A 12209-nucleotide genomic window follows, 5' to 3' on the forward strand; every position below is an offset into this window, starting at 1 on the left:
TTTTTTCTTTTTTTAATATTAGCCAATTTAAGCATATTAATAAAGCATGTGTAAAGTTGAATTCGGATACGGATGAAAGGATTTCTTTTCCCTATTCAACTGGGGTACCATCCCTTAAAATAGTATTTTCTTTAAACTAGTCAAAATAATCTGGCAATAGGATGAGACAATTTCCATTGTTTCCAAACGTGTAACAAGCTACATTATCTTGAAACAGAAGTAGTTATTTGTCTCGTGCCAAGATATTCTCACTGGTTTTGAAAAAGAAAAACACAAGTTCAGTTGCATTGAAAGTTCAGCATTGAAAGTGAGACTCAAAAAATAAATCACGTGGAGTTCACTAATACACTTTTTGCATAGTCAGATCAACCTGTGCAGAGCTGTGGAAGCTAATCACATTCCCTCCCTAAGGCAATGTAACCTTGTACACATTGTAACACTGTGTAACCTTGTACACTGTGTAACCTTGTACACCTTGTAACACAGTGTAACCTTGTACACCTTGTAACACAGTGTAACATTGTACTACACCTTGTAACACAGTGTAACCTTGTACTACACCTTGTAACACAGTGTAACATTGTACTACACCTTGTAACAAACACCATGTAACATTGTACTACACCTTGTAACACTGTGTAACATTCTAGACCTTGTAACACTGTGTAACATTGTACACCTTGTAACACAGTGTAACCTTGCCCTTTCTATTTGGTCTTAAACTCCCAATCCCTTACCCAGTGGGGGACATTGACAATAGATTTATCTATTATTCTGGACCAGTGGTTCCAGTTTGTTAAGGCAGTCTGGCCCAATGTGGGTCAAATGAGTACGGCTAGGGAAGTGTATATTTGCCTCCAGCCAGAAGTGACACTTATATGGCCATGTGACCTGAGCTGCGGTCCTAGAACAGATAAATACAGGCTCTGAGGTTCAAATGTACACTGCAAAAAATTATCTCAAGTAATTTCATCTTGTATTGAGTCTTAAGGCGAGTTGAAAACGATGATTTGTTATTTGAAGACATGTAATGTATGGCCGGGGAAGTGTAGGCTATATTTGCCACTGGTGACAGAAGTTGGCACGGCCCTTGCATTGGTCCTCGCATGGTCCTCGTCAGCATCTCTTGGCAGCTGTATAGCCTTATTGTATGCAGTCCAGGAAAGCAGACGATCACTTCACATTAGCATCAAGCTCAGGAAGTGACAGGTCTTGGGCTCGCGTATGCGGATCACAACACTCCAAATGACAATTGATTCTGACAGATCCTTGGCAGGACACTGGGGAGAGAGGGAGCAGGGGAGAGGGGGGGAGAGAAAGAGGGAGAGAGAGAAAGAGGGAGAGAGAGAGACAGAGAGAGAGAGAGAGAGAGAGAGAGAGAGAGAGAGAGAGAGAGAGAGAAAGAAAAGCTTTCTTTTTATCTTTTTTTATTTGATATTTCAGTGTGAAATCCCTGGAGTGCTATTATGTGATTTGCATTGCTTGGAAAGATGAAGGAATCTGTCAGTGTCTTTTTTTTTATATCCCCCCTCCATTCATCCCCCCCCCCCCCCCCCCCTCCACAGGTATACCATTCCCGATAATTGTCGCGTGGGCCATTGGAAAACTGTACTATGACAACGAGAAGTAAGCCCCTTCTCCTGAGAAACGCCTCCTTTGTTTCCCCTGCTCCCCCCCCCCCCACACTGTAGTGAAGGACAATGCGGGCAAACTGAAACCATGTCACATTAAAGAAAATTAATTACCATTAATAATCTGCTGTAATCACATTTACATTAGACTGGATTCTTTATTACACATTGCACACCCACAGCTAGTTTGACTTTAATTGTCAGTGTTTATGTGGATTGATATTAAGTAGCCTTCAGAAATGCATATTAGAAGGGAGATAACTGCATCACCGTTACGACGTGATATAAGAGGGACTACGTTTTTATTATTTTAGGCTAATTATGGGAATGAATCAACCGCCAGTCAAACACAAACTCTTTCATCCATAACTCACATTTTGGGGGAAATTACCCTGTTGGCGTTCACACTTGATTTAAGCGATTGCTGAGCTAAGTGGATTTGCACCCCTAGAGCACAACATTATTAATTAATGACAGCATGAATTGAACATGGAAGGGGATTTATGACTACGGATGCTGAAAGACAATGGCGACTGATGGCAGCTATTCACCTTTTTCTTCCAGGTGCTGGTTTGGCAAGCGAAGTGGCGTGTACACAGACTATATCTACCAAGGCCCCATGATCCTCGTGTTAGTGGTAAGAGAGATTTTTGGTTTCCTTCCTTGGTCCCATCATTCATGTATTTTACTGCAGTAAAGCACCTTGGGCTGCCATTCTTGTATGAAAGGTGCTATACACATAATGTGTATTATTATTATTATTATTCAGTATCATATGAATCATTTCAGCACAAAGAACCACGCAAGTAACATTTTAAATTTCAGATGAGTCTGGCTTTCCAAATGCTTTTAGATTGTATATATTTTTTGTTACATACATAATTCGTCAAAGACATAACATGTTGTGTATTTTAAAGATTCTCTCCAGATGTATTTTAAACCCCTAAAATATGTTCAATATTGAATAACAATTGGTATAAATATGTTTTATTCCACCAAAAGGTTTCAATAAACTATTGAAAATGGCATCTCTACACATTTACCCTCATTGAGAACGCAAGGATCTAAGAATATACAAATTGTTAACAAGCATCCATTGATATTTACCAGGAATTCCAAGTTGGCAGGTTATATTCTTTGTCATGTCAATGCTGAAGCTAAAGGTGTCAGGTTACCACATATTGGACCATGAGAGGATAAGATATAAGATATATAAGATATAAGATATTCCTTTATTGATCCCCTTGGGGAAATTCAGGCATCATAGCAGCATGGGGGATGGGGGGGGGTACAGGTAGTAAAAACAACACAAGCAGTGTAAACAAATAAGTCAATATAATTTACTATCTAACTAACTGAAATATACAGTATTCACAGTGTCACATAAGGTGCAGTATGCATGAGGTAGTGTTATAATTTACTGTCTAACTAACTGAAGTATACAGAATTCACAGTATCACAGTATTCACATAAGGTGCAGTATTCACATAAGGTGCACATAAGGTATGCATAGGGTAGTGTTATTGTCCTCCTTGGGTTCCTATTAGTTCTAGTTGGATGTCTGGCAGCAGTCCCTGCCCACTGTTGTGGAGCCTGATGGCCGCTGGTATGAAGGACTGTCCGAGGCGGTTTGTTGAGTGTCGGGGGGGTATGAGTCTGTGGCTGAGCTTGACTAGCTTGTCGTAGAGGGTGTGGGAGGGATTCTCCAGGATAGCAGCCAGCTTCCTTCTCATCCCTCTCTCTGCCATCACCTCTAGTCTGACCAGTTCGACTCCCACCACGGAGCTAGCCTTCCTCACCAGCTTGTTCAGTTTGTTGGTGTCCCTCGAGTTGATGTAGCCCCCCGGCATGCCACAGCATAGAAGAGGACGCTGGCCACTACAGACTGGTAAAATGACTGCAGCAGTCTATTGCACACGTTGAAGGACCTGAGTCTCCTCAGGAAGAACAGCCTGCTCTGTCCCTTCCTGTAGAGTGTAGAGGGCCTCTGTGTTGTCCGACCAGTCCAGTTTATTGTTCAGGTGTACCCCAAGGAACTTATATGACACCACCACCTCAACCTCCTCCCCTCAGATGGTGATGGGAATCAGGGGGGGCCTCTTCTTGCCCCTCCGGAAGTCCACCACCAGCTCCTTGGTCTTACTGGTGTTGAGTTGAAGGTGGTTGCTGTCGCTCCACCCCACAAAGCTCCCCACCAGGGCTCTATACTCCTCATCATCGTCAGTGATGCAGCTTACGATAGAGGAGTCGTCAGAGAACTTCTGCAGGTGGCACCCGCTTGAGTTGCATCAGAAGTCTGAGGTATAGAGGGTGAAGAGGAAGGGTGACAGCACAGTTCCTTGGGGGGCGCCGGTGTTGCTCACCAGTACGTCAGACTGACTGTCCTTTAGTCTGACGTACTGCGGTCTCTCAGTGAGGTAGTCTTTGATCCAGGCCACCAAGCCGGGCTCCAGCTGCATCACAGAGAGCTTCTCCGCTAGCAGTGACGGCTGGATGGTGTTGAAGGCACTGGAGAAATCAAAGAACATAATCCTCACTGAGCTGCGCGGCTTCTCCAGGTGCGTGTACGCTCTGTGGAGCATATAGATGATGGCGTCCTCCACCCCGATGTTTGTCTGGTATGCAAACTGCAGGGGGTCGAGGGAGTCTTTCACCAGGGGCTTGAGGTGTTGCAGGACCAGTCTCTCAAACGTCTTCATGACTTGTGACGTCAGAGCGACTGGCCTGTAGTCATTGAGGGTGCTGGGTCGTCCCTTCTTGGGCACGGGACAATGCAGGAGGTCTTCCAGAGCTGGGGCACCCTCTCCAGCCTCAGGGAGAGGTTGAAGAGATGTTGGATGCTCTCTATTGTGCATGAGTAGAAGTTCTTAAGGATCTTCTGACTCACTTGGAACTTCCTTAAGCGCCTAAGGAAGTAGAGGCGTTGCCGTGCCTTCTTGATAACACTGTCAATGTGTGTGGTCCATGTCAAGTCCTCAGATATGTGGACTCTGAGGTACTTAAAACTGTTCACTCTCTCAACCGTTGCCCCGTCGATGCTGAGGGGGCTGTAGTCCCTGACCCGACCTCCTAAAGTCCACAATCATCTCTTTTGTTTGGCTGACGTTCAGGGAGAGGCAGTTCTCTTGATACCACCGCAACAGATTCTTTACCTCTTCCAGGTAGGCCCTCTCATCGTTGGCAGAGATCAGGCCCACCACTACTGTGTCGTCAGCAAATTTGATGATTGTGTTGTTGTTCCACTGTGCCATACAGTCGTGTGTGTACAGCGAGTTATACAATGTGAATCATGTTGGTTCACAACATTTTATACAACAGCTGGTTCTGATTAAGCTTTCTGATGTGAAACTATGTTGGTTGTTCAAAACATAAAAAAATTTACTGTACATGGTTCACCCTGAATAATTCCTATTCAGTAGACTGTGTTTAGCTCTCTGATTAGCCAAAGATGAATTAAGTTATTAAAAATTCCCTACACATTGTGTTTTTAACACTTTAAAATGTTGTATATTGAATAACAATTAGTTAGTTTTTTCCACCAAACATTTTCAATGAACTACTGAAAATGCAGCATCCCTGCAGCTTTGCCCTCATTGAGAACGCAAGGATCTACGAACCCTCCGCCCCCTTCCCCCCTCACCTCACGTCTTCCCCCAAGCTGGTTAACTCTGTTTCCACCTAAATGCTTTGACAAGAAATTGTTTCACCCAAACACAATTCTTCTTAGCTTATTATAATCTTGTTATAACTAAGAAAAAAAACATTGTTTTTGTGCATAGTCCACTAGATGTATCAATTTGCCAGCTGGGTACTAGCAGTCATGATAGGGTTGCAGGATTAGTTGCATCACACAGGAAGCTCATATGAGGAAGTACAGAGAAGGGTGCTCTGGGGACAAGTGCTGCACAAATAATAATCTGTATAGTCAAAATCATGCGTTAACTGTGGAGATAAATTCCTTGTATCTTAAGACCCTTTTTCTTCCAACACAGTTTGTGTTTTTCTTTCTCCTTGTGTGTATATACATGGTGCATCTTGACAAAAATAGCTGGTCATTTACAGAAGCTTTTATATATATATATATATATATATATATATATATATATATATATATATATATATATATATATATATATATATATATATATATATATATATATATATATATATATATATATATATATATATATATATATATATGTCATTATTAATATAGCATATCTGTGCTACATTCTATAGTATTTGGTCTCTGAAAAGACGCAGCTCTCCAGATGCCTTGGTCTCGGCTCGGAGTAGGAATCTGGGTCTCGTCTTGGCTCCACTGAAGCTGGTAGTGAAGACAACACTGTTAGCTAGTAACATGTTCCATACTAGAGGGACTTCTGTGACAGACCTTTCCCATCAATCTCTACAGAGAAAATGGAACAAGAATGCATAGCGGGAAACAGATTCCTGAAACGTAAAGCAGCTTAGCGCAGCAGTGGAAAAACAATGTTTTATTTTAAAGTGCTAATCCGCATTTATTTTCTTTGTTCTGATGACATTTTTGTGCACGCACATATGCACATCTACTGCACACACACTGCACTATAATTTTGTATATTCATATTCCGTATTATATACTGCACCACATCCTCAATGCTACTTTTAACGGTATTTATATGCTGCGACTTTGTACTACCTCTACTGATTTATTTTCACTTTATTCTATTTTATTTGATGTCTTATCTTTATTCTATTTTATTCAAAACAAGTGCAATTGCTGCTGTAAGGTTGAACCAAAACAGAAGGATTTCACTCTCTGTACATAAACTTAGATGTAGACTTAGACTTAAACTTAGACTTATATTTAGACTTAAGGTGCTCCCATAGTCGAGCGGACTGTACACGGACTGAACTCTGCGGAGGTCCACTGGACTCTTTGAGCTTTCATAGTCGAGTGGATCTCCGCGGACCAATTTCCTACATGACCAGTTTACACCTCGCGCCAGTTTGTGTGACACAAAGTGGGCGCCGCGGACGTCCGCGCGTCAGAAAATAGGAGCTTCGCACTTGGACTCTGCTTTGGGTCAGCTTTGAGCCCGCGGGAGTCTGCTCCGTGTACGGTCCGCTCTACTATGGGAAGGGCTTTAGTCTTAGACGTAGAACTTAGACTTAGAAGTAGACGTAGACATAGATGTTATTGTCCCCAGGGGGGAATTCCTTTTCACATCACTGTACTCATGAGATAACAGTGTATCCAAAAGCACACAGTAACAACATACAATAACAGACAGCAGCACATACTGTACAACATCATATCAAACAGTGTATCCAACAGCACACAGTAACAACATACAATAACAGACAGCAGCACATACTGTACAACATCATATCAAACAGTGTATCCAACAGCACACAGTAATAACAACATACAATGAAAGACAACAGTACACACTCAGTCCTGTTCAGTGAGGCCTTTTGTTTTAGGCAGCTATCAGGCTTTTCCCAAAGCGAGCCCTTCTGTTGTACCTGCACTCGGAGGCAGTAGGGTAAGGTAGCCATATTGTTTAGCTCTGTGAGGCTGGGTGTGGGGAGACCAATTACAGTATCCTGGCAGTGGTGTTGGTTATGCACGTGAGTTTGGTCTGTTAGTAATGGATAGTATGTTAAAGAAACAGGCGGAACAGTACAGTAGGATGGACTGAATAACACACAACAGTATAGGGCTGTCCCCGACTAAGGATTTGGATGGTCGACTATGATTGGCCAAAATTTGACGTTAGTCGACTATTGGTCGTCAAAGGAATAAAAAAAAAATTAATTAAAGTATAATATTTTTAAATTGTTTATTTAAATTTTTTATTTTCTTTTTTTGTATCATTCCATTTGGGCTGTGGGGGGTGCTTAATGTCTGAAGGAGTCGACTGAAGGCTTCTTGTCCTCTGCAAAAGCATGCAATTGATCCACTGATTTGTCTAGTCTAGTGTGTTCATTAGATGGGTGAAATCCTCTTTCAGTGCCTCTGTGCCTGTTTTCGTAAGCAGTTAGGCTCTGGTATGCGTGCCATTAGCGTTAGCCATGCTTCTAGGCGTCTTTTCTGTTGGAAAGAATGATAAAAAAAATATTAAAGAAATATCTTTTATTTTTTTTTGTATTCGACTAAGAGGTTGGCTAGTCGACTACGGCTCCTTTTGACCGATTAGTCGACTAATAGGGGTCAGCCCTACAACAGTAGGAGGAGATGGGGGGTAACATAGAGTCCCCCATCTCGGTATTGAACCAATACGAGTTCAATACAAGTACATGTGTGAAGAAGTGACAACAATAAACAATCTGAATCTATTGGTGAAAAGTGGATATTACTGTTACATTTTTGCACTGTACTGACTTGCTTTCCATCTTTAAAATGTATGCTAACTACTGAGTTGATATGATATTGGTATGGTTTATTCTTAAACTCCGAGGGGAAACATGGTTTGCCACCAGAGCGAATACAAATACACAAACAGGAAACAATTACATACAGTACAAGTTACATAACACAGTAAAAAGAAGAGAAGAAGAGAGCCTCTCAACACAGAGCTAGCGGTGTTCGTTAAATAATTGAACTTACTGCTGTTGAATTGAACAAACTGCTGTTGCTGCTGGTGATGTAAAACGCATCACCAGTCGCAGTCACCAGTGTTTAGACCAGCCGAGAACAGTGAATGTAGGAACTGAGTTATAGGTAGAATCACTATTGTGCCTCTAGTTGGTAGAGAGTCGGAAAATAGACATTTGACAATGAGATTATTACTGAAAGAAGAAATATCCTGATAGAATAGCGCTCTGGTAAAAGTACAAGACCTCCATTCAAAATTCTACTGTCTACAGTAACAATATTTGATCTAAAGTAAAGGCAATATTATGTGCACAGCTGTGCGTTTATTTAAAGGGCTCATATTATGGAAAATGGGTTTTGCCTATAGTCTTTGTATCGATTTGGCAGCATGAAATGTCATTTAGGTGATGTGTAGAAATTACAATGGGTCCTCTCCTTGCTGTTTAGCCAAGTCTTCAGATAAACAAGCCTAAACAAACTGTTTAGAATGATTGCTTGTTGTAATGTCAAAACAGGGACACAAGCAATAAATTAGCTTTAAAGGTCCCCTCCACTCAAACTAGGCCTTTCATCCTCACTGTGAAGCAGGCGTCATACAGTAGCAGCATGGGCGCATAGGCAGGAAAAAAGATAATAATAGAAATAATAATAATATAATAAAATAAAAAACCTATATAATAATACCTATAATAATAATAATAATAATAATAATAATAATAATAATAATAATAATAATAATAATAATAATAATAATAATAATAATAATAATAATAAATAATAATAATAATAATAATAATAATAATAATAATAATAATAATAATAATAATAATAATAATAATAATAATAATAATAATAATAATTATTATTATTATTATTATAATAATAATAATAATAATAATAATAATAATAATAATAATAATAATAATAATAATAATAATAATAATAATAATAATAATAATAATAATAATAATAATAATAATAATAATACCTCAAAACAAGTAGGCCTTGACTAAAAGTTCTTGTCATTATTGGGGAATCTATTCCTCTTTGACTTTTTTACTTTATCGTAGCGACCTGGGGATTTGGGTCGGTTGGTCAGTTGAGCTGTCACTCAACACTCCGCCATCCCGGCGCTATTGGACGCGCCAGCCGCGGGTCGACAGAGTCAAAAGTGCACGGGCTGACCTGGGAAGGTATACGTGGGTGGGGCACCCAGCGTGCACTCTCTCGGGACATGGGAAATGGTAGCAATGAGTCTGATACTGCAACCTGTAATGGAGAACTGTGATAATAAATACATCTGCCTCGAGAGTCGTCGATAACGTTGGAAACCTTGAACGTTACATTGGTGTCTGAAGTGGGATTTGAGGCGAAGTATGGACATTAATAGTGTCAGTGGAGAATGAGATAACGTGGGCTAGTGAGGGCTAACGGGAGCTAATGTGGCTAGCGCTAGCTAGTGGGAAGCAAGACTGTCTGTTGGGGGAGGGCATCTCTGTCGGTCTGGGAGCTAATGAAGAGTAGCCTAGCTTAGCTTACAGTTAGCATCAGGTTTAGCATGGCAGACATGGAAGCCGGTGCCGTTAACATTAAGAAGAGAAAAGAGGAAGACGATGAGGAGCGGTCGGGTGACACGGACATGGAGTGTAAAGAACAGTTTGCAGAATTCCATTGCCGGTTCACGGGCGCCCGGTTCCCGCCGGATGGAGGTCAGAGGTGACCCAGGACAAACATGCAGAGAAGACGCATGCTACAGTATGAAGCACATTCTCAGGGGCTCATACAGAACCAAGCATTGCACTGTAATGTACATGTACTTTATACGTGACAAATAAAACAAAACTTGAAAACTTGAACATTATCTAGTCCTGCGTCAGCGATAACCCTACAATGCATTTGTGAAAAATTTCACACCGCTACTACTTCTGTTTGTTTTTTGTCTCCCATGCAGATCAATTTCATTTTCCTCTTCAACATCGTGAGAATTCTTATGACCAAACTACGAGCCTCGACCACGTCGGAGACAATACAGTACAGGTGCAGTAAAGTTAATGGAGACCATACAGTACAGGTGCAGTAAAGTTAATGGGGTTCCATACAGTACAGGTGGAGTAAAGTTAATGAAGACCATACAGTACAGGTGCAGTAAAGTTAATGGAGACCATACAGTACAGGTGCAGTAAAGTTAATGGAGACCATACAGTACAGGTGCAGTAAAGTTAATGGAGACCATACAGTACAGGTGCAGTAAAGTTAATGGGGTTCCATACAGTACAGGTGCAGTAAAGTTAATGAAGACCATACAGTACAGGTGCAGTAAAGTTAATGGAGACCATACAGTACAGGTGCAGTAAAGTTAATGGAGACCATACAGTACAGGTGCAGTAAAGTTAATGGAGACCATACAGTACAGGTGCAGTAAAGTTAATGGGGTTCCATACAGTACAGGTGCAGTAAAGTTAATGGAGACCATACAGTACAGGTGCAGTAAAGTTAAGTTCAAGTTCTTTAATAGTTGTCATACAGAAGTACAGAATACTTTCATACAAAATGCTTCTTACTGTTACGCTCCAGAGACTGTGCTAGACAAGATAGTATCAAATAACATAATAACATAATATAGCATGAATTTAGAAGAAGAAAATGAGGTCACAGTGTTCGGTATAGACATATGTACAATGTTCTGAGTTACCATATAATATACAATACACAATACTATGCAGTGTACTAATGTACAGTACTATCTAGTGCAAAGCAGAAATGGGATGAGGTACAATTTTAGGTACAATTTACAGTAAGGTGTACGAGTTGTAGTGCAATCCTTCATCCATAAATATAAAGTGTGGGGAGTGGGTGCTACAGTGTGTTTGTTTAAAGTGGGTGTGTGCTATAAGTGTGTGGAGTGGGTGCTACAGTGTGTTTGTTTAAAGTGAGTGTGTGCGTGTGGATGTGTGTGCTATGTGCGTTTGGTGGTTGTTGTTGTGTAGTGTTCATTCATTGTTCGTTTAGCAGCCTGATGGCCTGGGGATAGAAGCTTCTTCTGAGTCTTTCTGTGCTCGCCTTGAGACTCCTGTATCGCTTGCCTGACGGCAGCAGTTCAAAGAGGCAGTTGTTCGGGTGACTGGAGTCTTTAATGATTCTCTTAGCCTTGCCCTTGCAACGCTTGTAGTAAATGTTCTGGAGGGTGGGGAGCCCCCCTCCAATTGTGCGTTCGGCTGAACGTGTCACTCTTTGTAGTCTGCTTTGGTCTTGTGCAGTGCTATTCCCAAACCAGGAGGTGATGTTGCCGGTCAAGATGCTCTCTATTGTACATGAGTAGAAGTTCTTAAGGATCTTCTGGCTGACTTGGAACTTCCTTAGGCGCCTGAGGAAGTAGAGGCGTTGTCGTGCCTTCTTCACAACACTGTTAATGTGTGTGGTCCATGTCAAGTCCTCGGATATGTAGGCTCCGAGGTACTTAAAGCTGTTGACTCTCTCAACCGGTGCCCCGTCGATGCTGAGGGGGCTGTAGTCCTTGACCCCCGACCTCCTGAAGTCCACAATCATCTCCTTTGTTTTGCTGACGTTCAGGGAGAGGCTGTTTTCCTGGCACCATCCCGCCAGGACCTTGACCTCTTCCAGGTAGGCCCTCTCGTCGTTGGCAGAGATCAGGCCCACCACCACTGTGTCGTCAGCAAATTTGACGATTGTATTGCTACTCCGCTGAGCCACACAGTCGTGTGTGTACAGGGAGTAGAGGAGGGGACTCAGAACACAGCCCTGGGGGGCCCCTATGTTGAGGGTGATGGATGAGGAGGTGCAGTTGCCTGCTCTCACCACCTGGGGTCTGCCAGTCAGGAAGTCCAAGACCCACTGGCAGAGGTCATAGCCCAAGCCCAGGTCCCTGAGCTTGAGCTTGGCTATGAGTATGGAGGGGACTATGGTATTGAATGCCGAGCTGTAGTCGATGAATAGCATTCTCACATAGTTCCCCTGCCTCTTGTCCAGGTGTGATG

The 12209-nt window shown here is 41.8% G+C and overlaps 1 protein-coding gene across 1 annotated transcript in view; it reads left to right on the forward strand.

Moving 5' to 3' along the window:
• Positions 1-12209, forward strand: part of LOC311235248 (corticotropin-releasing factor receptor 1) — a gene marked incomplete at both ends in the record, with an annotated part of 99363 nt that overhangs the window by 17309 nt on the left and 69845 nt on the right. The window contains 3 exons of the mRNA XM_084322661.1: positions 1566-1626; positions 2196-2268; positions 10166-10251. Coding sequence (XP_084178787.1) covers positions 1566-1626; positions 2196-2268; positions 10166-10251 — 220 coding nt within the window. The remainder of the gene's footprint in view (positions 1-1565; positions 1627-2195; positions 2269-10165; positions 10252-12209) is intronic.

This window comes from Notolepis coatsorum (assembly GCF_963971535.1).
Source record: "Notolepis coatsorum genome assembly, chromosome: 10".
Lineage (NCBI taxonomy): Eukaryota > Metazoa > Chordata > Actinopteri > Aulopiformes > Paralepididae > Notolepis > Notolepis coatsorum.